Raw genomic sequence first — 27,067 nt, 5'->3', positions numbered from 1 at the left:
CAGGAACGTGTAGACATTTTGATTTGGGTTGTCAATAAATTGCCATTAATTGTATAAAAAACTCCCCCCTCCTCCCTGTGTATCTCTCTGTCTCAATCTCGGTCTCCTCCCCCGGTTTGCTGTTCTCCTTCTGCTCCTTCTCCTCCTCCTAACCTTGCTCCTGCTTCTGCTCTTGGGCCCCCCCCCCCCCCTTCCAGAGACCAGTAAGGTGGACTACGTTCTGTTCCAGGCAGCCACGGCTGTGATGGAGGCGGTGGTCCGGGAGTGGGTGCTGCTGGAGAAGAGCAGCATCGAGTCCCTACGGACCTTCCTACTCACCTACGTCCTGCAGAGACCCAAGTGCGACACCCCCCCCCCCCCCACTCTCCGCATGTTTGTGTTTCTTGGAGAAGGGTGCTTTAGTTGTGAGCCATTCGAAGGGTTGCTTGTTCAAATGGCTCACAACTAAAGCACCCTTCTTACACATGCCTTGCTCGACGAAAGGACCAGATTTGAGTGAAAGTGTAAATGCGTTTTACGTGGTCATACTCTACTTTTTTTTATGGTCCATTTACTAATCGTATGATCTACATCTCTCTTTCTCCTTTCTCCTTTCTCTCCTTTCTCTCTTTTCGTTTCGGCCTCACTTTCTCTCGCTCTCTACATCCTTTTACTCCCGGCTCTTTTTCTCTCTCACTCTCTGTCTCTCGCCCCTTCCCCCTGGGGCGGGCGACAGTCTCCAGAAGTATGTGAGAGAGCAGGTGTTGCTCGCGGTGGCCGTCATCGTGAAGAGAGGCTCTCTGGATAAATCCATCAACTGTAAGAGTATCTTTCACGAGGTGGGCCAGCTCATCACCTCCGGAAACCCCACCATAGTAAGTACTCACTTCTACTACTACCACTACTACTGCAGTACTACTTCTACTGCTGTACTACCACTCAATAATGTATGTTCATAGTAAAGCTGCAGCCCAAAAGATTATTATTGTTTTGAGTGTGTTTTTTGCGCAGAGAGGAGGACCCCAAAATCACTTATTAAAAAGAAAATCGAGCCTTTAATTTAAAAAGCAATTTAAAACATACTCTATTCATGTAGAGATCAGGTGTTCCAAGCGTCCTTCATATCCAGTATTGTCAACTTCCCCGCAACTAGATGGCGGCAGAGCGGCAGCTATGTGGGAAGCTGTATTAAAACCTCCATACAGTCTATGGTTAAAGTCAGTGAAACGTCTTTGGTCTCTGTTGTGTTTACCAGAGGAGTGTAAGACAAGGCAGAATGTGTATCCCTCCTTCCTCAAAGGATTTATATTGATGTTATATAAAAAAGTCATATTGTGTGTCAACAATGTTATGTTGTGTGTCTTAACATATCTTAGACATGTAGGATGTATGAATGATTGATCACGTGTTTGTTATATGTAATAACGAGGTACATATGTCTAGTTATGCATATCTTTAGATGTATATTTGTGTGTGTGTTTAGTGTAGGTGTATATATCTGACATGCTTGTATTGCCCCCCCTGCAGCAGACGCTGGCCTGCTCCATCCTCATGGCCTTACTAGGGGAGTTCTCCAGTTCCAGTAAGACCAGCAGTATTGGGCTTAGCATGGAGTTCCACGGCAGCTGCAAGAGAGTCTTCCAGGTAGACGACACCACTCCTAATGGCGATGGGCCCCTTATAACCAATAAGGCCCCCTCAAAACCACGTAGAACCACTCCTAACCAATAAGTGCTCCTCCAATAATGACCCTGGGCCCATAAAGCCGACCCTGGTCCCCTCCATACCACTTTGAGCTCCTCACAATGACACTGGGCCCCGTATAATGAGTAAGGGGCCCTTCATGATGAGTTGGGATCTCACATTGTGTCCCTGGAACCCTAATAATAACCCTGGGCCTGATTAATTAAACCGCACATAAACATTCATAAGGATTGTGTTACAAAGGTGTTACCGTTAAAAAATGCGTGACTCAACCGGTCTTTGTTGTTTACGTGGCAGTTAGAAAAAAAACGACAGCCGGAACAAGGTTGCAATCTAGTGTGCATGAAAAACGTATTACTGAGTCATCGAGTGATATGCTATGTTAGCTTCTCTGCTAAGCTAAGCTCTGGCCACACCTGACTGCCCAACCTCTGACCTCTGCCCCCAGGAAGAGGACCTGAAGCAGATCTTCATGCTGACCGTGGAGGTTCTGCAAGAGTTCAGTCGACAGGACAACCTCAACGCCCAGATGTCCTCCGTCTTCCAGAAATACCTGGCCCTGGCCAACCAGGTGCTCAGCTGGAACTTCCTTCCACCCAATCATATCCTTTCTGTTCCCAAGCCATGTCTTCTGATTGGCTGAGGAGTCTGGTCATTCAGAGTCACACTAAGACCTATTTTATTGTGATGAGTGTTATTTATTCCCATGCGTGTCGTTTTCAGTTGGTAAAAATCAATGCTGGTGCTTTGATCGTGATGAAATCTTAGTACTAAGCAATGTGTGTGGTTGTCTTGCGGTCTTCGTGTGTCATTTTCGGAACGTGTCCGTGTTAGTTTTGCCACTCGTGTTTGTATTTAGGGCGGTGTATGTTTGGGGTCTTGTGCTTGCGTGTGCGTGTGTGACTGGGTTTGGGTGTGTGTGTGTGCATACGATTGGCCGGCGCCTGTATCTGTGATGCTAGCATGTGTTTGTGGAATCTGGAGGAAGATCTGTCGTCCCTCCTCAGCGGATTAACTCCCTGGCACTGCCCCCTCACTCAACAGTGTGTGTGTGAGGTCCGCAGACAGGCTCATTGTGGCTTTAATCTTCTGTGTGTGTGTGTGTGTGTGTCTGTCTTTGTGTGCGTGAGCTACAATATGTGTCTTGGCATGTCCAGGGCGTGTGTCTTGACAGGTCATGGATCATTTTCAAAGAGGTGTCTCCGTGTCCATTCCGATATCATTCCTACACCCGCAGCCTCCTTCCGCACCTTAATAAGCCTCCTCCACCCTGTGTGTGTGTGTGTGTGTGTGTGTGTGTGTGTGTGTGTGTGTGTGTGTGTGTGTGTGTGTGTGTGTGTGTGTGTGTGTGTGTACATTGCCACATAATGCGTGAATACACAGATGCCGTGGTTCTTCCATGTGTGTGTGTGTGTGTGTATCTATAATAGGTGTATGCGTATTGAGTGGCTATAATGATTGTGTATGTATATAATGGCGTGTCTAGTGTGCGCTTGGTGGTCGCTGAAAGGAGGACAGATTGATGAGGACCTCAGGGAGGACTGCTGCTGTCCCAGCATGCCCGCGTGTGTGTGAAGACATGCCAGCGTGTGCCAGACACACACACAGACACGCACACACTCTCATTCTCTCACTCCGCGGCCTCTTCATAGTCCCTTTAACCCCATCACCCCCAAGGCATGCGGGCATCTCTCCCCCCCCCCCCCCCCCTACCAGTCACGCTCCCTGATCCCCGAGCGTTTGTCCGGCGGTGTTTCCCCCCCCCCCCCACAGCCGGCTTGAGCTGGGGGCCAGGCTGTAGAGGGGGAGGTGGGGGAGGATCTAGGGGCTGAACGGGGGATGGAGCGAGAGTCTGGCCGGGCAGTATGGGTGGCGGTCAGAGTGGGGGCGCGAGGGGTCAAGTTCTGGGGTCAGTGGGGGGGGGAGGGGTCAAGAAGGGGGGGCAGGCGGTGTGTGTGTGGAGCGGAGGTCATGGCGGGCTCCGTGAGTGTCAGGTGGTCTGAAGGCCAGAGAGAGTCGGAGGCAGGGACCTGTAGAAGCCTCGGCACCTGCTCGGCGAGGGTGTATGCAATTCGGTGTTGTCATGGTTACTGTGGACCCCCCCCCTTCCCTTCCGATAAACCTTTTTTTTTTTAAATGGGTGACTGGGTTCACCACTTTTGATACAAGTTGGCAGACACCCAACCTATCCCAAGAGAGGCCCCTTCTGCCATGACTTGGTCCAATTGTCACCTCATCTCCTCGGGGTTGTTTAGTCAGAGGCAGACACTGCTTTGTTTGAAAAGGCTTTTATTTTTAGAGCCGAGGGAAAGGCAGAGATCGTTAAAGATTTGGATCACACCGGGGTATTTTTATCCCCCAGGTGGTGGTGGAGGAGCGAGGGGGGGTTTTGGCGGCGGAGGATTGCTGGTGGTCTCAGTGGCCGGGGGAAGGCTCTGGTCCAGCTCTTTATGTGAGCACCGTGGTCCCTCACTGTGGAGCCCCAGTAGAGGGACACGATCGAAGGTTCCTCATTCACATTCAGTCTTTTTTGAACTGACACTCTCGTCTCTAGCACGCAAAGCATGCAATCAAAGTTGGAGTAGCTCAAATAAAAGGTTACACTGCTGCATAACCTAGTTGCAAAAACAACATCTGGGCAGAGTGCAGGGTAACTATAGCAATCAGAAATACAATGTTGTCACGGCATATAGATTAAAAAGAAACTGACAAGATGGCATGTGAAACACGCTGGTGGTCGAGATGCCTTGCCCACCAGTGACCCTAAATTCAAGCCTATGGATATAGAAGAGGGCTTTAGCGCCACCATGCCCAGATAGCAATGGCGCTCCAGACGGGGGGTTGTTGTTGAGGCTGGGCGCTGTCAGGCGGGCTTTGGCTGTTTGCTTAAAGGGAGCGCGACCCGGCATAGCGACTGTAGCCTGGCGGTAATTCATTCAGAGGACCACTCACCGGTGGCAATTGCTGCATACACACAAATAGAATATGAACAGTAGGACAGTGTGTGTGTGTGTGTGTGTGTGTGTGTGTGTGTGTGTGTGTGTGTGTGTGTGTGTGTGTTTGTGTGTGTGTTTGTGTGTGTGTGTGCGCGCACCCGCGCATTCCTGGGTTGTTTTTCCACATGGCCATGCTGCTGGCGGGACTTAAGTCAGGATATCTGGTTTAAACCTCTCCACGCTCCTCTGCATGGCGACGGTCTCCGCGGTGACGCCGTTCGGATGAGGGAGGGGTGGGGGGCTTGGGGTGGGGGGGGAGAAGGGAGACATTTCGGCTGGTCCTGCTTCTGCAGACGAGGTGCTGGATTAACAAGCCCAACAGAGCTTTTTTAGACTAAGACGTGTGCGTCTGTGAGACAAGTTGTGTATTAAGATGAGACGAGTCAAAGATGTGTGCAGGTGTGTGTGTGTGTGACCAATTGCTAACCCTCCTGTATCTTTCGGGCGGTCGGAATGTAATGAAAGATATGTTGGTGTTTAGAAGAAACACAATTGTAAACGGGAAAGCTTGCTCCCATTTCTCTGAGCAAGGGAACCGGGGCTCACTAAGGGTTTTGGTTTGCGTGGTTTGTGGTTCCAGTGGAAAAAGTGTGTGTTTTGTGTGTGTGTGTTGGGATGGCAGCAGGTGAAGACTTTCAAATGGAGACCACACACGCATGTTCTAATCACTCACATCTATTACTCATCCTGCTGGCATGCACACATACACACGTGTGCACACACCGACTAAGAGTATACACACTCACACAGAGGGTGATTAGTGGGTAACACAAATCCTCAATAGTTTGACTTCGCTGACGTTAGTAGGTGCTTCATTCATTTAATGTAAAGGTTTTGGCTGGTTAACTAGGACCCCAGGTAAATTGTTGACATTGTCTATGTCAAGAAATAAACCAGCCATGATTTGAAGCCCTCTCGTGGTGTAGGCGAATGCTGGAGTTGTCAGCGAGAGCCATTGACATCCATTCTATTCCAAATTGGTGTTTAGCAGCTCCCAAAGCTCTATCTTTGTTTTGTCCAACACAAGTAAGCTCCTATGATCTGTCCTGGCTATGTAGGTATCCCAAACAGTGCCCTGAAACAAACTAATCCACAAGTTGAGATTCTGTGTACAACGCAACGGCACATGCTCAAAGATTCGACTGAGAGGCGCACCGTTTGAATTCTGGCTGCAGATTGTGGCTTTGATATTGGCAGTCTGATCATTATGATTTTGAAGTTGCAAGGGTAAGTGTAGGAGGGAGTCTTTTAACTGGATTGGAATGCAGCTTCACCATTCACTTCTGACTTAAGATAAAATGCTCAATTCCCGGTTGTTTGACTGTATTTAGAAGTGTCTCCGTCTCTGGGTCAGTGAACATGCGCAGCATGTATACAGCTGTGAGGTTAGAATGACAATCATCAGGTCATTCTAGCTAGATGTTGATTACAGATGTTGAGGCAAGTCCAAGGAATATCTCTGTTCATTAGAGAATTCCTGGGACTTACAGATGTTGAAGCAATTCCAAGGAATATCTATTCATGAGAGAATCGGGAACACAATATGATGTAGTTATAATAAAGCCCACTAGTGTAATGTATCCAATGGAAATATCCTCTGTTAAATCAGGGGTCTGGAGTGCTGCTCTGTCAGGGAAGCTGATGATCATCCTGGTCAGGATGGATTTGGTTCTTCAGATTCAGAAATTAGCACGGTTCTAGTTTACATAGTGTAATTATTCTGAAACTGGTCAGGGAAATGTAAAACTGTAACTCACAGTCACAATCTAACAATTCAGAAAGGTTTGTGTGTGAATGAAAGACAGACGTGAAACAGACACAATTTCTTGCACATAAAGCTGGCACATGTTCAAAGGAAGCTGTGTGTGTGTGTGTGTGTGTGTGTGTGTGTGTGAGAGAGAGAGAGAAAGTGTCTGTGCCCAACTTCTGTCTTTCATTCACGTATTTCCACTGTGCGTGTTTTAAATATCTTCTTTCTTTCTCTCAATATGTCGTTCTCATCCCTGGGTTGTTTCAAAGAACTTCAAACGATTCCCTCCATTTATGAAATTTAAGTCCCTTGAACAAATTCTTAAACACACACAGTCCTTCATTCAGTTGGACCATTTCAAACACACACAGTGACAGAGAGCAGTTCAAGTGATGACTGTAGTGTGGCAAAGGGGTGTGTGTGTGTGTGTGCGTGCACATGTGTTTGCCTTCCCTGGTCAGTGGAATGATTGGCCTCTGCATGTCTTTCAGACGAAGACTTTGATACACATTCCTGAATGTGTGTGTTAGAATAAGCAGCAGTGATTGTCTGCATGTGTGGAGGGAGTTTTGTGTTATTGCGTGTGTCTTGTCTCTCTCGCCTGGTCTGTCTGTCTCTCGCTCTCACTCTCCCTTGAGTGGTCAAGGCGAAAGCAGGACAGATGTGATTGGCTAAGAGGGGTAGAGGGAGTGCTGTGGGTCTGGAAGGAGTCTTGAAGTCTGAGTGAGAGAGGGTGTAGTGAAGAGTGTGTGGATAGAGAAAGGGAGATCGAGAGTGGGCAAGGCAATTTTAAGAGCTGAGCTTAAAAATAAAAGGGATTTAAACAGTGTGTGAATTTACCAAACATTGAGAGACATTTCCTCACAGTGGGGAGCGGGAGGGAGGGAGAGTGAAGGAGAGGAATACAGAGAATATATGCAGTGGGAGCAAGAGGGGTGAACAAGAGGACAAGGAAAGAGAGGCAGAGAGTGGGGGGGACAGCCAGACAGACAGGCAGACAGAGAACGAGAGAGAGTGGGGGATGCAGTGTGTTTGTGTGTGTGCGTGTGTCCAGTAAGTTGGAAGGCAGACACTAGAGACCACAGTCTTTCTGGTGTGGAAAACAAAGAAGGGGAAGAGAGAGAGACCTCTAGTCCTTACAGTGCAGGAGGCGAGAGAGGGAGGGTGGAAGACGTAGAGGATATAAATGTTCTGTGTTGTATAGTGACGAACCTGGAGGGAGGAAGGAGGGGGAGAACAAAAAAGAGGGAGCAAGAGATGGAGGTTTCAAAGCGGTGACACTACTGGCAGCCACATCGGAGCATCAGAAGAGAGAGAGAACGAGTCACACTTAAAGGAAGATAGTAAGTGGTTTGTGACAGCTTCCTGTGTCTTCTGCATGGTCGTGTAGGAGAGATGTGTGCTAGGCGTGTGTGTCTATGTAAGCGCTAGGGGTGTGTCTGTGCGAAGTGTGTACTAGTTGTGTGTGTTTGAGGCTAGGTTTGGGGTAGGTCTCCTCCTCCTACTGGCGTGTGTGTGTGTGTGTGGTTTAGCGTGTCTCCACCTCCTACTGTAGCCTTTAACCCTGTGGTGTGTGTGTGTGTGTGTGTGTTAGCGTATCTCCACCTCCTCCTGTAGCCTTTAACCCTGTGGTGTGTGTGTGTGTGTGTGTGTTAGCGTGTCTCCACCTCCTCCTGGTAGCCTTTAACTCCATACTGCGTGGTGCACTAGGCAGACACTACATGGCCATGCTGGAGTCCACGCAGAACGTCACCCTGAAGCCGACCGAGTCGTGGAGGGAAGCCCTTCTGGACACCCGGGTCATGGACCTCTTCTTCACAGTAAGACCTACCTACCCTACCTACTTACTTGTCCGTCAGTGGACCTACCTACCTACACATCTCCCTATATACCTACATACCTGCCCAACTGTCTGTTTACCTACCTACCTACCTACCTACCTACCTACCAATCTCTGTGTTCTTACCTGCCTACCCATCAGTCTGTGTACCTAGCTGCCTACCAATCTCTGTGTTCCTGCCCATCCGTCTGTGTTCCTACCTACTTACCCATCTGTCTGTGTACCTACTTCCCACCACTGTGTCTGTGTTCCTACCTACTCACACGTTTGTCTGTGTATCTATTTTTCTGTACCTAACTGTTTTTTTTTAACACCTGTCTGCAAATCAGTCTGCATACCTACTTGTCTGTCTGTCTAGCTTTCTACCAGTCGGTCTGTATACATGTCGGTCTATTGTGGGCAGCATCCACAGGTTCTTAACAGATGTCCGCATCTGTTAATGTTCTTTTCCCAGTATCTTTCTATCACTCCATGAATCTGTCTACCATGCATCTATACATTTATCTATGAAGCTATCCTAAATGTTTTTATCCAGCCTTCTTTTTTGTGTATTATCTATGACCAGTCATTAAGAAAAAATATTATTACCAACCTGCAGTGTGAATTGTCCATCACTGTTTTCTGTCTTATGTATTTCAAAAGTTTGTATCCATAGTGTGAGAGGGATAGTGTGATATATGCAAAACACACAGACATACACAAAGTATATATTAAAAATTATCTGGACGATTGAACCAGATGATGCGACTTTTTGATGACTCACTTACTAGTCTTATTAAGTTCTTGAGGGATTTTAATTTGGCGTTCTCACCATGCAGCCATTAAGTGGAGTTATATTTTTTTTTATAGCAGGCTGCTTTTGTTTTCTTCCCTTGCAGCTCGTAAAAGTGACTGTGTGTTTTCATAATGACCTTGGTGTATATTTATACTGCTTATTGTGTATTTTTACACGCCGTTGTGTATTTTAAGAGGAAACGCAGGCGGCTTGGCCGGCAGGGAGGATGAGAAGGTTGGAATAAACCGGTCACTTCTCCTCACATCAACATCTATCCCTGCCAAATAGTACTCCAAAGATCTGGCCTCCATCCTTCTTGCTGCCAAATAGGGGTCCACTGACCTCACATCCAAATGCCAAATGCTGCACTATTGATCTGAACTTTATCATCATGTGTCTGGCTTTGTGGCTCAGGGGCTGAAATGTGTTTTGTTAGATAGATTTTGTACTGCCAGCAGCCGTCTGTGTGTTTGTTAATGGTCTTTTATGAGTGTTTTTATTTGTGCTTTTTATTTGTGTTTTATTGGACGTCAAAGTGTCATAGTGTAGCCTGACGCCAAGCCATCCACTGCATTGGTTGGACTGGTTTTATGAGTGCTGAACGGGTGTAGGATGACTTCTGTAGTGTACATAGTGTAGGGTGACCGGCCGTCTGTCTCTGTCTTGAGGTTGTCTAATGCAGTTGTGTAAGAAACCAAGATAGTGGTAGGCGTGCACTACCTTTTAGGGTTCTGTCTGAGCCTCCCCCATTTTAAAAGCCTCGACCGCTAAATTAATCATATTGCTGAAAAATTATAAAGGTATAATATTAGGTTGGCTTGGCTGAAGGGTACATCAAGCCATACTGACGGGCCTTTGGGGGTACAGAAGATAAAAAAAGAGGAATATAGCTGCTCTAGAATGACGTTATTTAAACATGACATCAGACCTTTGCTTTAGTTTATAGAAGCGATATATATTTTATGCAAGACGTGTAGTTATATACTAGTGTATAAATTGTGATGAGGGTGTCTGAGCGCTGATAGTAGTGGTTACTTCAGTGATTGGCTTGAACTGCTCAACACATGCTTGATGCAGCTGTTGCTAAGATACACAATTTAACGTTCTAATTAACTCTCTCTGTTCACTGTTTTGCACTGGTTATAGTTTGGAGTGATATCATGGCATTTACTGCTGAAAAATCACACACTTGTGCTTTATGTCTTTGAGTATGATTTAGTTTGAGTCATACAAGTGTGTATGTTGCGTGGTGTTTACACTGAGGTGTTTATTGTATGGTGGTGTTTGTGTGTATGGATAAGGTGGGTAGTTATCCTGGTTCCTGGGCTAAAACTAGTGGTTAGTATTAGTTATCCTGGTAACACCTGGTTACTTTATGGCTCAGTATATTTAGACAGCATTGGGGTAGTATAAATGTGAATATAAATACTTCAGCAAGTTTAAGAGAGTATTTAGGAGGACTGAAATCGTATGTTATACACCAGTAGGTTAGGGTATAAATAGAGTAGTTTGGGTATTGCATACTTGCCTTGCCTTAGTATGTTTAATGTTGGTATAACTGTCAGTAATACAGACTTTGGGAGTATAAACTAACGGAGCATAGATGTCTAGCCTACTTCATTAGTTTGGGTATGAGGACTGGGAGTATGTTTGTAGTATAGAGGAAGATTTAGAGTATGTATGGAGGGAGCATTGGATTATACTGGAATCGTAGTATGTATTGAAGTATGTTGGAGTATGTTTGTTGTGTTATGTATGTTGTGTATGTGTTAGTATAGAAGTCTGTCCTGCCACTGTGTTGGCAGCTGGCTGCTCTCAGAACTTAAACCAGAGAAAAGTGTGTGTGTGTGTGTGTGTGTGTGTGTGTGTGTGTGTGTGTGTGTGTGTGTGTGTGTGTGTGTGTGTGTGTGTGTGTGATTTGTCTCCTTGTCGTCCTCACCATTCATCCTCGCTGGCCTGTTAGCCTCTGACCCTTCAATCGACTCAGCTGTTCGTGTCTGTGTGTGTGTGTGCGCACACTGGTTTGTGGGCGGTATTATGTGAATGTTTGTGGTGTGTGTTTGTGTAAATGTGTGCGTATGTGAGAATGTGCGTGTGTTCGTGCTCTATTTTGAGGGTTGCTCTGATGTCTCAGCTGTTGTCTCTCTAGCCCTTCAGCTGTGTGTGTGGGTGCGATTAGTCTGCCTGCCTGTGTGTGTGTGGGTATGTTTTTGTGTGTGTGTGTGTGTGTGTGTTTACGGTAGACCCGTTGCCGGATTAGATCCTGAACCTGAATATTGACCCTAGTTAACAGCACTGAAACACGCACACGCACGCACACAGGATTTGGTTTTATTAAATGATTGCATCACATAACTGTTTGCTCTCTTTTTGCATTGTAAAGTGCTTTGGAAACAATTACGTTTTATTGTACATGACAGAAAGGAAAAGAGAGAGTGATGGAGAGACATGGACAGAGGGAGAAAGGGACACGGAGGGAATGAGGTAGAGCGAGAAAGAGGCCATGAGGGCGACGGACAAGTTGATACTATATACATTTAGAGTTGTACATGGCTATGTACTGGTCTCCTGTGTTTATCACCCGCCAGTCCTGGTTCTGATGATTCTGTAGTGGCTGGTACAGATCTAGATGGTTATTCACTGGATGGTTCTAGCCTAGAGAATTCTGTACTTAATTGTTTTCTGTTTTCGACCGATGATGTGTGGTTCTTCCAGAACCATAGGTCTGTCATCTGGACACCAAACACTTTGTTTGTTAGCCTTTCTCTCGCTCTGTTGATCCAAATCACCCAATCACCCTCTAATTACACACACTCACACTGGACTGTTCTTTGGTTGATCTTATTACTGTCATTGTGCTACCACAAAAACAAAGAACTAAGCACACGTGGCAGAGACAGAGAGGTATGCAACGTAAAGAGGGAGGGAGGGAGGGAGTAAGTTATGTGATAAACAGGGAGAGAGATGGGGCGAGAGAGCTGTGTAATACAGAGAGAGAAGGGTGGTGGGGAAGAGGGATGGATGTAATATATATTGAGAGAGAGAACGGGGGAGAGAGGTATGTAATATATAATGAGCGAGAGTTTAGAGGAGAGAGATGTATGTAATATATAGTGAAGGAGAGCGGTATCTAAATAGTGAGAGAGATGGGTTTGTGATACACTGGGTGAAAGAGGGCGAGAATGGTATGCAATTTACAGGGAGAGATAGAGGAACAATAAGTTGAGGCATGATGCTGATGAGTCTCTGTGGAATAGGACACCAGGCATTGTTATAGACTTCTATAAATACACTGTTATTGTCTCTCCTTCTCTATCACTATCTATCTCTCTCTCACTCTACCACTCTCTCCATTTATCACTCCATCGCCCTCACCTGCTCTATCAGTCTTTATCCCTTTCTCAATCACTCCATGGCTTTATATCCTGTACAGTTGTGTTTAGCACACGTGTTGTTGTATGTTGTTGTTCATAGCAGCAATTCCTTTTATATGTAAAGTTTGAGCTCACTTATGTATTGTTCGGTAAAATACTAAACAAGCCTCTACTACACAAGGGTCTCTCTCTCACTCTCTATCTGGCAGAGCTTTGTCGGGCCTTGTTTTGATTTAAGTAGCCCTCTATAATAACAAAACACACACTCCTGCATGTCTTTCTCTCTTTGGGCGAGGGACATAGCTAGCGTGGTTGTCAGCTGACTTCCGAAGCTCTATCTCTCAGTCTCTCTCTAACCATCACTCTATCACCATCTACCCTTCTGTCCTCTCTATTACTCTCTACCTTCCAGTCGAGTTCTCCTGGTTTTTCTCTCTCTCTCCCTCCTCCCCCCTCCATCTTGCACGTGTTATGATGGCCTGATTGAAAGGGTTGGGCTAATGTGTCCGTGGTTGTTTGTGAGTTGGTGTATGTGTTTGCCGGTGGTCCCTTATCTTTGATGATGGTTCCTCCATTGCTGGCGTGACCGCTGAGCACTATCGACTCGATGCCAGAAATTATTGTTTTTTTCTCTCGATCGCTCTTGGTTTGATTGAGAAGAACTGTGGATCAGGATAACCGCTGCGGTTGTTTGACCCTCAATGTGTTGAGAGTCCATACACCGGTGAGTGTAAACTTCCACGTGTGAATGTTCAGTAAGAAGTTAGTATTGCTACTACATCCTGGCTTTGTTCTTGAATGGCTTGGTGTTCATGTCTGTCTTTCTATTTTACTACTCAGACATTTCTCAGAACTTTGTCAAAGCATTTCTCAGACTTTTGGCTAAAACGACCGCACAACTAGACAAACCTGCTCTTTTGGCTGCCATCAGTATATATATGATATAAATGATATAGGTTTATTATTTAACCAATTCATGTCAAACACTTATGTATATATATTGGCCACAAGCTGTGTTGACTACTGCTCGGGCGCAATAACTTCATGGGCATGAGGGAACTTGTGTACTTCTGCTGTTGTCATCAAGCAGAGATAAACGGACTGAACTTAGAACAAATAACAATACAATTACATGTGTATACCTATATAAATTTATTTCCATATTTTTTGTCATTTATCTGTAAGATGCTGGGTCGTGCAATATTATTAAAATATAAAATTGTGTTCCAAGTAGTATTAAAAAGGTGTTTCAAATTGTTGATTTAAAAGTCTGGTCTTGTGTGTGTGTGTAAGTGGAGTCAACTTTTTTTTTTGAAAACGACACTTTCCTTGCTGACACACTGTTTTCCTACTGGGTTTCCTACTGCGCACCTGTTGCAAACCTCTCTGTTCCCTTTACTATTTAGGTTCAGTCCTTTTAGCGGACACTTTTACATAAAATGACTTGAGGTGAAACTGCATTCAGACACAAGCCATAAATGGACAGAGCGTTGCTTGCGGGATCAAACCCAGACCCTTTCAACCAACCCCCCTAACCCACTACAATGTGTCTCTCTGGTCCCTCCAGGTGCACAGGAAGATCCGGGAGGACTCGGACATGGCGCAGGACTCGCTGCAGTGCCTGGCCCAGCTGGCCTCCATGCACGGGCCTGTCTTCCCCGACGAGAGCGCCCAGGTGTCCTACCTGGCACACCTGGTGGAGGGTCTGCTGAGCATGATCAACGGGTTAGTACAGCAGCTGGAAGCAGCCTGGAATGACACATTCACGTCGCTCAATTTACTAGCTGGGATCGAAAGTACATCTTAAATGATGACTCTGAAATGAGCTTGAGACCCACGCCAACGCCAAATCTGGATTGTTTTTAATGCTATTTTTACTTCAATGCTATTTTTACGCGTTGATCATAAGTCTTATTTTTGTCATCGTTACTCATGGTGCACAAGCACTGTGTCCACTAAACCCAAATGTGGGGTTGTGGGTGGAGAGAAGAGAGGCTTTCCAGAACGTTGTATAAAAGCAACAGTGAGTAGTGTGTAAGTAGAGTTTATAACTTAGATGGCAGCGCTGGTTAAGGCAACATGGGCTAACAGCACGGCTATCCTTCAGGAGATGTTTACGCTCTTCAAGGATGCCTGGGAAACAGAGAGAAACTGGGGGGGGGTGAGGGGGCTCTTCTGTGTTATTTACAGGGGGTAATTGCTTGTTGAGTCTACGCAGTACTCATCCCTGCGTCATTGTAATGCCAGCGACACCATGATACCAGAGTCCCTGTGATGGTGTGAATAAATATTTAGATTTCACAGCGAGGGGAAACTCTATATGCCACTTAATGTCAAGACGGCGCTCTAACCAGCATCTGAACCAGAACTTCCTGGTTCAGATTGTAGAAGGTCTGCCCGGTGTATATATACAGTAAATAGCTTTATTTATAGAGCGCTTTTCGTGCAAAGTGGCAACACAAAGTGCTTCATAGAGGGTAATGAGACGAGAAGAACAAGAATTACATGGAAACATTTGAGAGGTAAAATTAAACAAACGCATTAAGGTATTAGGAGAAAGCTAAACTGAAGTGCTGTATTTCAAGAAGCCGCTAAAGCATATTGACAGCTTGTAAGACACTCGTTTCTCTGTCAGGCTGAGCCACAGACACTCAACACTGCCTCCCCTTATATCTTTGGCCTCACTTTATGAACAATGAAGCCAATGCTATAGGAGTCAATCATCTGCTGTATTTAATGTTTTGTCATTTGGAAGACACTTCTATCCAAAGTAACCTACAGTGAATTCAGCTTCATGTCATTCAGTAAGAGTTAAGGCCCTGGGATGCCTTTGGCTCGAAGCTTCTGGCTGAAAGTCTAAGTAACAAAGCAGACATGAAATCAGTGCAGGGCTGAAACTAACACCTGACAGCAGGTCTCTGAACCCTGTTACACAGAGCTTTCTTAAGAGCTGTTTCTACACATGAAGACTAAAGATAAGCTAGGATGACACTCAATTAATCCTGTGAGGGGTCAATTCAAGTGTGAAGAATCTGCGAGCTGAGCTCATGTTTAATTGCTCCGGCAGATTCTTCCCCTGTCCTGTTCACCAGATCTCCGGCCTACCTGGCCCTGGTAGAGCTAATCACACCCGTTTATCGTATATGGGTCGGGTATGATACAATGACTGTAATGAAATAAACGACCAAGATGTCTGCGGCTGATGTGAAATGGTCTGTTGAATCCGCTATCGGCACAGTATTAGACAAACTGGACGTTTTATATTTTCCCCCAAGGAACGTTGGTCAAAGTTCAAATTACCAACTGTCTCTGCGGGTTACAGCATGATAGCTCAAGCCTGTTCGATACCTGCAGTGAACCCAGCGGTTCCAGACTAATACGCATCTGCAAATTGGTCCGGCAATGTCAGGCTAGAAAAAGAAACGTTGCATGGTCACTGCATTCTAATGTGCGTTGGCAGGAGGCATGCCCTGGTGAGGTGAAGTCGAAATCCCCTCAGACCTCTCCCTAACCTCCGTCCCACAGCTTGGTTATTTTTGGAGTGGCCATCAGCAGGACTCTTAAACCAGCCGTAGGGTCTTAGGGGGTCCAGACCTCCAGCATTAAAGAGAAGGGGATGGTTCTCTCTGCGTCTGCCTGGGGTCTGGGAGGCGTCTGAGAGGTTCCTGGAGTTTGTTTCCATCGCCACGTAACGCCATCGCTATGGAGCGCACAGCTGTCTGTTATTTGTGTGCACAGGGAAGCCGCCAGTTTCCAGTTTTGTGTGTGTGTGTGTGTGTGTGTGTGTGTGTGTGTGTGTGTGTGTGTGTGTGTGTGTGTGTGTGTGTGTGTGTGTGTGTGTGTGTGTGTGTGTGTGTGTGTGTGTGTGTGTGTGGTTGCGTGCATGCACACAGTGGAGGTGGAATTGAACCTGATCTAAATGAAAGGGGCTGGGATCAACTATGTTAATAATTATGTGTGTGTGTTAACACACACACACACACACACACACACATTGGACAGCATGTGTGTTTCTAGCGTGAGCAGGGACCTCTATGTCATCTGCTATATTTGGAGCGTATTTCCAATTGCCTCATCAGGAAACCATGTGGGGGGGGCCGGAGGGTCTCTGCTGTCAATTGAACCCCACCTGATTGGGATTGGCAGGAGAGCATTTTGAACACAGCCATGTGGTTCAGCTGAGACATAGATGCAGATGTCTGCAGCTTAATCGTAGTAGGCGTCCTTTAGTTAACATCTCCCAACCTCTACCTCCTCCTTAAAGTTACAATCGTGACGATTGTATTTACTTAAATGTCAGTTAAGTAACTATCTGTTACCGAATTAAGTAACACAATGGTGATTGAGCATATGGCCCATTCTTAGTTTGGCATTTGCAATATTAAGGATGTTACAAACTTGGTGTCGGTGGCGACATTCCCGCCAAACTTTCAAATTAACAAAGTTTTCCATCCACCACCAGTGGTTTTTCCACCAGAGAGGGTATGGTGGGTCTACTGCAACATAATCCCACTTCATCTAGTTTATGTATGAACTACTGATTTTTGCCAACGCAAACGAAATATGGATCTTCTCGGTTACCACTTTAATGTGTCAGAGTGTCTGCTAAATGATAGACTAGTATTGTAAACCAAACGTTGTATTTGTCCTTTATGTGTGTGTTCTTAATGCAGGATTGAGATGGAGGACTCTGAAGCTGTGGGTATCTCCAACATCATCTCTAACATGATCTCCATGTTCCCCCGGAGTGTGCTCACGGCGTTGCCTAGCGACCTCTTCACCTCCTTCATCAACTGCCTCACGCTGCTCACCTGCTCCTTCGGACGCAGCGCCGCCCTGGAGGAGGTGGTGGGTTCTACACCCAGCAACGCACAACTGACACTGACATTCAACACCGTTTATTATGTGTCCCTCAAACAGTAATGAGTTTTTGTTCAGTGGAATGGCATAGGTGGCTGTACCTTCGAAAGATTTTCTCTCTCCCTCGTTACTCTTCCTTCTCTCTCTCTCTTACTCCCTAACTCTTACTCTTACCCGCTCTCCTTATCCCATTCTTCCCCTCTTTCCGTCTCCTCTCACCCTCTCCCTCCCTATCCCCCATCTCCTCCCTCTTTCCTATCCTCTCCTTCCCTCTTTATTGATTTTGCTCTCTCTTATTCTGACTCTCGCTGTCTCTCCCGCCCCCTCAGCTGGATAAGGATGACATGGTGTATATGGAGGCCTATGACAGGCTGTTGGAGGCATGGCTAACTCTGGTCCAAGATGACGAGCACTTCCCTCGAGGCTGCTTCGTCCAGTCGGCCGTGCAGGTGTTCAACGGCTACATCCAGTGTCACCTGGCCGCGCCCGACGGCACACGCAACCTGGTTCGTAACACACAAACACACACACACAAACACACACACACACACACACACACACACACACACACACACACACACACACACACACACACACACACACACACACACACACACACACACAGGGTAACCCTAACCACAACTGTAGTATATTTATTTCAATATTTTCTTCCCTCTAGAGTTTCCTATGAGTTACCCTTTCTACATATGATTTAGATCAATCAATGACGATGAGGAATGTTAAAATGACGTGAGGCAGACGAACGAATGAATAATAACACAGTTTTCAGATTGAACATGTGTTTAGTTGGTGGCATTTAAGGTTTGTCCTTTCTTTCTTTTTTCTGTCCTCCTCCGCCTCCAGTCGGGCAACGGCGTGACCTCTACCGAGGACGAGGAGATCCATGAGATCCAAGAGGACGACAGGGAGCTGTTCTCAGACCAGCTGGCCAGCATCGGCACACTGGGCCGGGTCGCTGCCGACCACTGCATCCCCCTGCTCACAAGGTACCCGCGCCGGAACCTCAGCCAAGACCGCCGTCACAATATCCAACACCACTATACCGCCGTCGGCCTTTTCCACCGTCTGTATGACATCACGGTGTCCTTGGCTCGACCTCTGACCTCTGACCCCTGCAGTCTGCTGGAGGACCGGGTGACGCGGCTCCACGGCCAGCTCCAGAGGACCCAGCAGCACCTGATGGCCGCCAGCGACCCCGCCACCGTGGACCGCAAGGTCCTGGACGACCTCTACGAAGACATCCACTGGCTGCTGCTCGTCTCCGGTCAGTAGGCTTGGGACCGGGCACTAGAACAGACACCTGTCCTGCCAGCGTGTCTAAACCTCCCTGCTCCCCCCTACCTGTGTAGACACCACCTGTACTTATCGATCTGTCCTAATCCTCCCTGCTCCTTCCTACATGTGTATACACCACCTGTACCTATCGATCTATACTAACCCTCCCTGCTCCTTCCTACATGTGTATACACCACCTGTACTTATTGATCTATCCTAACCCTCCCTGCTCCTTCCTACATGTGTATACACCACCTGTACCTATCGATCTATCCTAACCCTCCCTGCTCCTTCCTACATGTGTATACACCACCTGTACCTATCGATCTGTCCTAATCCTCCCTGCTCCTTCCTACATGTGTATACACCACCTGTACCTATCGATCTGTCCTAATCCTCCCTGCTCCTTCCTACATGTGTATACACCACCTGTACCTATCGATCTGTCCTAATCCTCCCTGCTCCTTCCTACATGTGTATACACCACCTGTACCTATCGATCTGTCCTAATCCTCCCTGCTCCTTCCTACATGTGTATACACCACCTGTACTTATTGATCTATCCTAACCCTCCCTGCTCCTTCCTACATGTGTATACACCACCTGTACCTATCGATCTATCCTAACCCTCCCTGCTCCTTCCTACATGTGTATACACCACCTGTACCTATCGATCTGTCCTAATCCTCCCTGCTCCTTCCTACATGTGTATACACCACCTGTACCTATCGATCTATACTAACCCTCCCTGCTCCTTCCTACATGTGTATACACCACCTGTACCTATCGATCTATACTAACCCTCCCTGCTCCTTCCTACATGTGTATACACCACCTGTACTTATTGATCTATCCTAACCCTCCCTGCTCCTTCCTACATGTGTATACACCACCTGTACCTATCGATCTATCCTAACCCTCCCTGCTCCTTCCTACATGTGTATACACCACCTGTACTTATTGATCTATCCTAACCCTCCCTGCTCCTTCCTACATGTGTATACACCACCTGTACCTATCGATCTGTCCTAATCCTCCCTGCTCCTTCCTACATGCGTATACACCACCTGTACCTATCGATCTGTCCTAATCCTCCCTGCTCCTTCCTACATGTGTATACACCACCTGTACCTATCGATCTGTCCTAATCCTCCCTGCTCCTTCCTACATGTGTATACACCACCTGTACCTATCGATCTATACTAACCCTCCCTGCTCCTTCCTACATGTGTATACACCACCTGTACTTATTGATCTATCCTAACCCTCCCTGCTCCTTCCTACATGTGTATACACCACCTGTACTTATTGATCTATCCTAACCCTCCCTGCTCCTTCCTACATGTGTATACACCACCTGTACCTATCGATCTATCCTAACCCTCCCTGCTCCTTCCTACATGTGTATACACCACCTGTACTTATTGATCTATCCTAACCCTCCCTGCTCCTTCCTACATGTGTATACACCACCTGTACCTATCGATCTGTCCTAATCCTCCCTGCTCCTTCCTACATGTGTATACACCACCTGTACCTATCGATCTCTCCTAATCCTCCCTGCTCCTTCCTACATGTGTATACACCACCTGTACCTATCGATCTCTCCTAATCCTCCCTGCTCCTTCCTACATGTGTATACACCACCTGTACCTATCGATCTGTCCTTATCCTCCCTGCTCCTTCCTACATGTGTATACACCACCTGTACCTATCGATCTATACTAACCCTCCCTGCTCCTTCCTACATGTGTATACACCACCTGTACTTATTGATCTATCCTAACCCTCCCTGCTCCTTCCTACATGTGTATACACCACCTGTACCTATCGATCTATCCTAACCCTCCCTGCTCCTTCCTACATGTGTATACACCACCTGTACTTATTGATCTATCCTAACCCTCCCTGCTCCTTCCTACATGTGTATACACCACCTGTACCTATCGATCTATCCTAACCCTCCCTGCTCCTTCCTACATGTGTATACACCACCTGTACTTATTGATCTATCCTAACCCTCCCTGCTCCTTCCTACATGTGTATACACCACCTGTACCTATCGATCTGTCCTAATCCTCCCTGCTCCTTCCTACATGCGTATACACCACCTGTACCTATCGATCTCTCCTAATCCTCCCTGCTCCTTCCTACATGTGTATACACCACCTGTAGCTATCGATCTGTCCTTATCCTCCCTGCTCCTTCCTACATGTGTATACACCACCTGTACCTATCGATCTGTCCTAATCCTCCCTGCTCCTTCCTACATGTGTATACACCACCTTTACTTAGCTCTCCCTGCCCCCATTTACGAGACGTATAAACTGTCTATACATCCTGCCAATCCTTCCCCCCCCCACCCCCCTCGGTCTAACAGCCCTCTACCCCCCCCCCCCTCTCCCCAGGGTGCCTGTTGGCCGACGACCCCCAGGGGGAGACACCTCTGATCCCGGCGGAGGTGATGGAGTTCTCAATCAGCCACTCCACGGAGGTGGACATCAACACCACCCTCCAGATCATGGGGTCCCCGGGCGAGAAGGCCTCCTCCATACCCGGCTTCAACCGCACCGACACCGTGGTCAGGTGGGTGGGCGCCACGCACCTCCCTCCGACTGGGGGTGGGCCGATGGTGGGGGGGGGGGGGGGGGGGTCTTGTTTTTAGGGTTGTGTCGTTTTGATCCTTTGTATTGTAGTATCTTTGTGTTTTGTTGTTGTTGTGAGGCATGATATAGTTTCTGGTGTAGTATGGTAGAGGTGTATCATCATAGCATTGCTTTGGTAGAGAGCCGTTGTCTGTATGGTGGTGCAGTATGGAAGAGGTGTATCATCATAGCATTGGTTTGGTAGAGAGCAGTTGTCTGTATGGTGGTGTAGTATGGTAGAGGTGTATTATCATAGCATTGGTTTGGTAGAGAGCAGTTGTCTGTATGGTGGTGGCACCATGGTCAAGGGCGTGGCAGCCAGTCAAACTTCCGTCGTCAAGGAGACATTCCCTCGCTTTGTTCCCACTCAGCGGGAGCCATTAGGCATAGTTCTGCTGCGGTTCTGGCATCTGTCACTCATAAAGCACAGAGGGAGAGACCAGGAATAGGACGCACCCCCTCCCCTCTCTAATATACTTACAAAACTCTCATAAACGTCTGGGTCACACACCTGCTCCACACTCTCATTCTCTCACCCCCTCACTCTCCCTCTCTGAGTGGCGTGGCCTGGTGCTAACAGGGTGACATCCCAGCAGACCTTGTGGGGGTAGAAAGTGTCTCGACCCTGGGTGGCGCGTGTCAGCGGCGGTCCCTCTGGCTGGATGTTCAGCCAAATAGTCAGTTTGTGCACACTGTTGGGGAGACTCCAAACTAGGACAAAAGCTTAGTACACGCACGCACAAGCAAACATGCGCGCACACATACATGCACACGCAACTTTTTCCAAGTGAATGGTGCTATTAACCGTATCATCACATTGGACTTTTGGAGTATCTGAGGTCACCTTTTGGATCAATATTTTTTGGATAACGAGCCCTCATAAATCTTGTGGCAGCCTTCTGCTGTTGACGTAAAAGGCAAGCCTGTAGCAATGGAGGATCGTCCACGTCTGAGAGAGCTTTGAGACTAGTACTTGTCAAATAAGAAACGGATATGTACCCTTGTCCGCTTCATCCCTTTTCATAATCATCTTCATCACGGATCATCTTCATGGCGTTAGGCTAAGAGGAGACAGGGGGCCTTACCAGTCCTATTCTCATACACACGCACATGCATATGCACACACACATACGCACACGCAAACTCACACACACACCTTCAGCACTGCCCGTGGTTTCACATTGTTCTGGGAACAACAAAAGCTTGGTGACATTTCCCTGAATTGGTCATACACCCACCGCCAGACCACCTGACACACACACACACACACGCTGACACATGCAAAGAGTGTGCTGGACCTTCTACAACAATGCAAGGTCTACTGTGACCTTAAAGAAACAAACTCAGTGACACATGCTGCCCTGTCTATTGTTGTCTCCTTGTTGTACGTGCGTCTGTGCATCACACACACGATCACTCACTCAAACTCTCTCTCACACACACACTAAGCAGAAGGTAACCGGGCCCCTATCCAATTAGCATTCACCCTGACCCTAAAGATGGTGGAGTTACCGCTGGTGTGGCGTTATCAGAGATGGGCTTTAATTACGTATTGTCTTACGGTATCAGGGTCTCTCTGGGAGAACGTAATGACAAGGTCTAAGTTTAGGAGCAATCTGTTGTCCTGAAGTTAGATAATTGGTTAAGGAGGCATTGTCAAGGCTGAAGAACCTGCTGACGTCCAGAAAGAACATCACAACTGTTAGGAAATGCAAGGAGAGCGAGGGGGGGTTAATGTCAAGGCTGTTCTCCTTGAGTGGTGATAATATTCTTTATTATTCTCTGATGCTCATCGTGGTTTTTGGTTTCATGCAGTCTCCTATCAATTACATTTTCCTTTCTCTCTCAACCTTCACCATGTACCCTCTCTCTGACCTTCTATTTCAACACCCCTCCTCTCATCTCTTTGTTTCTCCCTGTCATGCATTCCTCTCCTCCCTTTCACTCATCCCCTTCTTCTGCTTGTCCTCTTCAATTGTTCCCCTCATTCTCTCACTATGGGTCATTCATTCTTTATTTCTATTGGGTCCAATCCCTCCCTACATCTCTTTCATCTCTCCTTCTGTTTAACTTCTTCTTTTTTGGCACTTAATTGATCAACTTACTTTGTTCCTTTATTCACTCACTCACTCCCTCCCTCACTCACACACACACACACACACTCACTCCCCCCCAACCTCTTCCTCCTCTAATCCTCTCCCTCCTCTCCCCAGGCTTCTGTCTGCGGTATTGAGGACTTCTGAGGTTGAGTCGCGGGCCACCAGGGCCAGCCTGACCACGCTGCTCAGTCCCCAGATGGGGAAAGACATTGTGTGGTTCCTGCGTCGCTGGGCCAAGACCTACCTGCTGGTGGACGAGAAGCTATACCAACAGGTAGAAGCAGGGGGGCAAATGTGTTGGAAATGGTGTGTCAGCCATGTCACCCTGTGTGTCTCCAACAAGCCACTACAAAACCATTTCCCAGGCCGCCTAGGTGTATATTGAAGTCTGAAAGCTGTATCATAATCTTATTATCCGACCCCTTAGGTCAGTATACCTCTGGTTACGGCCTTTGGTGCCGACACGGAGGGAGCCCAGTGGATCGTGGGGTACCTGCTGGAGAAGGTGATCAGCAACCTATCGGTGTGGAGCTCGGAGCCGGAGCTGGCCAATGACACAGTGGAGCTACTGGTGACACTGGTGGAACGGAGGGAGAGGTGAGGAGCGCCGGTTAGCTCTTGGCTCTCTACTGGCTGTTACTTAACAATTGTTTGCCGATGGCGAAGTGAATTGTGGGGAACATGAATTGTTTTTATTAGCGGTTTATTTTTTTTATTAGCGTGACGAGACTGCTGCCACGCAATATGCCGACTTTGAGATTTCAATCATGGGATATTGCGAGCCAATCAAGTTGCGCCATCTTAGGAGGTTCACGTGTAGCATATACTAATAACAGTTATTCTCAAGGTGGATTTATCTAACTGATAATCATTTAAATCGGTGAAATGTATAAAGTATAAAAAAGAGTGGCGTGGTCTGCAAGTTACCAGAGTCCAAAGTGATGTCTGTGAAATGTTCTTCTATTATCTGACAAGCAGCAAAAAGAAGGAACATATTCATTTAAGAATGGCCCATCAAACAAACATTATTTTAACTTATTTTCTATATTTTTGTGTTCGTTCTCCATCCAAATTGTAACATTGAAGCTCCCAGGAAGTGCTGACGGTTACGCTTCCTCCAATAGGGCCAACATGGTGGTGCAGTGTGAGAACTGGTGGAACCTGGCGAAGCAGTTTGCGAGCCGCAGCCCGCCGCTCCACCTGCTGTCCAGCTCGGTGCAGCGCAACCTGATGAAGGCACTGGTCCTGGGCGGCTTCGCTCACATGGACGCCGACACCAAGCAACAGTACTGGGCTGAGGTGGGCTCACTCTCTGTGTGTCGCTCTCTCTTCAACGCTCTTGCTTGCTCGCTCTCTCTCTTTCTTTCTTTCTTTCTTTCTTTCTTTCTTTCTTTCTTTCTTTCTTTCTTTCTTTCTTTCTTTCTTTCTTTCTTTCTTTGGGTCATGCAGTCTCTTAAACCCTCTTTAACAACTCGTGTTCTCTCTTCTACTCTCTCTAACTCTCTCGCTCTGTCTAAAGGGCTGATTATGGTTCAACGTCGACGCAACGCAAGGGGGTTTACGGACCCATTAAGTCCTTCCGGACCCTCCTTGCAAAAATTGTTACCTTGCTTCGAGGCAATGCAGCATCAAGGGCTGTGATTGGTCCGCTCACTAAAACCCGACGCAGAACCAAAACAGGGCCACGACTGGGTTGAAGTGTCTGCGTGGTCCTTGCGTTGCGTCAACGTTGCGTGGAACCATAATCAGCCCTTAACTCTCTCGTACTCTTCCACTCAGCCGACCCTCCGCCCTTCAGTCCTTTTCAGCTGTCCCTCTCTCTCCCTCCACCAGGTGCTCCACCCGCTGCAGCAGCGCTTCCTCAACCTGATCAACCAGGAGAACTTCGCCCAGATCAGCCAGGAGACAGCGGTCCGGCAGGAGATCACCGCCACCCTGGAGGCGCTGTGCGGTATTGCCGAGGCAACGCAGATCGACAACGTGGCTGCGCTCTTCTCCTTCCTCATGGAATTCCTGTCCAGCTGCATCGGCCTTATGGAGGTGTGTGGAGAGGGGTGGTCGACAACGGTTATTACACAAACCTTTTAGTTTTATCCTTTAGAAGGCAAGGGTTGGACTATTGATGTCTGCGTTCCGGCATTTGCATTCTGTTTTTTATTTCTTATATTAGAAAATGGTTGACTGTCTGTTCCCCTTTAAGACAATCTGAATGTACTCAAAGGGATCAGTTGAAGAAAATCTGAATGTAAGGTGTAATGGTTTCAAGGAGGTTAGGGCTCACTTTCCAGTCGTCTTCTGAATGCCGGACCTGCAAAGCCCTTTAAGATTCATCACAATGTTTTATCGGTTGTCACCATGAAAATGGGTGAAAATTAAAGAGATGAATGTATGTTTGTGTGTGTTTGTGTTCTCGTGGCGCAGGTATACCGCAACACACCAGAGACAATCAACCTCATCATCGAGGTGTTTGTGGAGGTCGCTCACAAACAGATCTGTTACCTCGGAGAGGTGGGTCTTGCGCTCCTCAGTCTTTCTATGAGGCTCTCTCTCCCCGGTCTAAGTCTATGAGGCTCTCTCTCCCCAGGTTAAATCTATGAGGCTCTCTCTCCCCAGTCTAAGTCTAAGATGCTCTCTCTCCCCAGTCTAAGTCTATGAGGCTCTCTCTCCCCAGTCTAAGTCTATGAGGCTCTCTCTCCCCAGTCTAAGTCTATGAGGCTCTCTCTCCTCAGTCTAAGTCTAAGATGCTCTCTCTCCCCAGTCTAAGTCTATGAGGCTCTCTCTCCCCAGTCTAAGTCTATGAGGCTCTCTCTCCCCAGTCTAAGTCTATGAGGCTCTCTCTCTCCCCAGTCTAAGTCTAAGATGCTCTCTCTCCCCAGTCTAAGTCTATGAGGCTCTCTCTCCTCAGTCTAAGTCTAAGATGCTCTCTCTCCCCAGTCTAAGTCTATGAGGCTCTCTCTCCCCAGTCTTAGTCTATGAGGCTCTCTCTCCCCAGTCTAAGTCTATGAGGCTCTCTCTCTCCCCAGTCTAAGTCTAAGATGCTCTCTCTCCCCAGTCTAAGTCTATGAGGCTCTCTCTCCCCAGTCTAAGTCTATGAGGCTCTCTCTCCCCAGTCTAAGTCTATGAGGCTCTCTCTCCCCAGTCTAAGTCTATGAGGCTCTCTCTCCTCAGTCTAAGTCTAAGATGCTCTCTCTCCCCAGTCTAAGTCTATGAGGCTCTCTCTCCCCAGTCTAAGTCTATGAGGCTCTCTCTCCCCAGTCTAAGTCTATGAGGCTCTCTCTCTCCCCAGTCTAAGTCTAAGATGCTCTCTCTCCCCAGTCTAAGTCTATGAGGCTCTCTCTCCCCAGTCTAAGTCTATGAGGCTCTCTCTCCCCAGTCTAAGTCTATGAGGCTCTCTCTCCCCAGTCTAAGTCTATGAGGCTCTCTCTCCTCAGTCTAAGTCTAAGATGCTCTCTCTCCCCAGTCTAAGTCTATGAGGCTCTCTCTCCCCAGTCTAAGTCTAAGATGCTCTCTCTCCCCAGTCTAAGTCTATGAGGCTCTCTCTCCCCAGTCTAAGTCTATGAGGCTCTCTCTCACCAGTCTAAGTCTAAGATGCTCTCTCTCCCCAGTCTAAGTCTATGAGGCTCTCTCTCCCCAGTCTAAGTCTAAGATGCTCTCTCTCCCCAGTCTAAGTCTATGAGGCTCTCTCTCCCCAGTCTAAGTCTAAGATGCTCTCTCTCCCCAGTCTAAGTCTATGAGGCTCTCTCTCCCCA

General features: G+C 47.3%; 1 protein-coding gene across 1 annotated transcript in view; it reads left to right on the top strand.

Annotated features, from left to right (window-relative positions):
- xpo4 (exportin 4) overlaps window positions 1-27,067 on the top strand; it is a gene marked incomplete at its 5' end in the record, with an annotated part of 33,922 nt that overhangs the window by 2,250 nt on the left and 4,605 nt on the right. The window contains 16 exons of the mRNA XM_079731754.1: window positions 198-339; window positions 716-854; window positions 1,507-1,623; window positions 2,132-2,285; window positions 8,137-8,249; window positions 13,986-14,143; window positions 17,092-17,266; window positions 17,608-17,784; window positions 18,143-18,285; window positions 18,418-18,563; window positions 20,983-21,160; window positions 23,433-23,592; window positions 23,746-23,915; window positions 24,443-24,617; window positions 25,152-25,358; window positions 25,740-25,826. Coding sequence (XP_079587880.1) covers window positions 198-339; window positions 716-854; window positions 1,507-1,623; window positions 2,132-2,285; window positions 8,137-8,249; window positions 13,986-14,143; window positions 17,092-17,266; window positions 17,608-17,784; window positions 18,143-18,285; window positions 18,418-18,563; window positions 20,983-21,160; window positions 23,433-23,592; window positions 23,746-23,915; window positions 24,443-24,617; window positions 25,152-25,358; window positions 25,740-25,826 — 2,441 coding nt within the window. The remainder of the gene's footprint in view (window positions 1-197; window positions 340-715; window positions 855-1,506; window positions 1,624-2,131; window positions 2,286-8,136; window positions 8,250-13,985; window positions 14,144-17,091; window positions 17,267-17,607; window positions 17,785-18,142; window positions 18,286-18,417; window positions 18,564-20,982; window positions 21,161-23,432; window positions 23,593-23,745; window positions 23,916-24,442; window positions 24,618-25,151; window positions 25,359-25,739; window positions 25,827-27,067) is intronic.

This window comes from Pollachius pollachius (assembly GCF_949987615.1).
Source record: "Pollachius pollachius genome assembly, chromosome: 3".
Lineage (NCBI taxonomy): Eukaryota > Metazoa > Chordata > Actinopteri > Gadiformes > Gadidae > Pollachius > Pollachius pollachius.
This window is presented reverse-complemented; position numbering and strand designations above follow the sequence as displayed.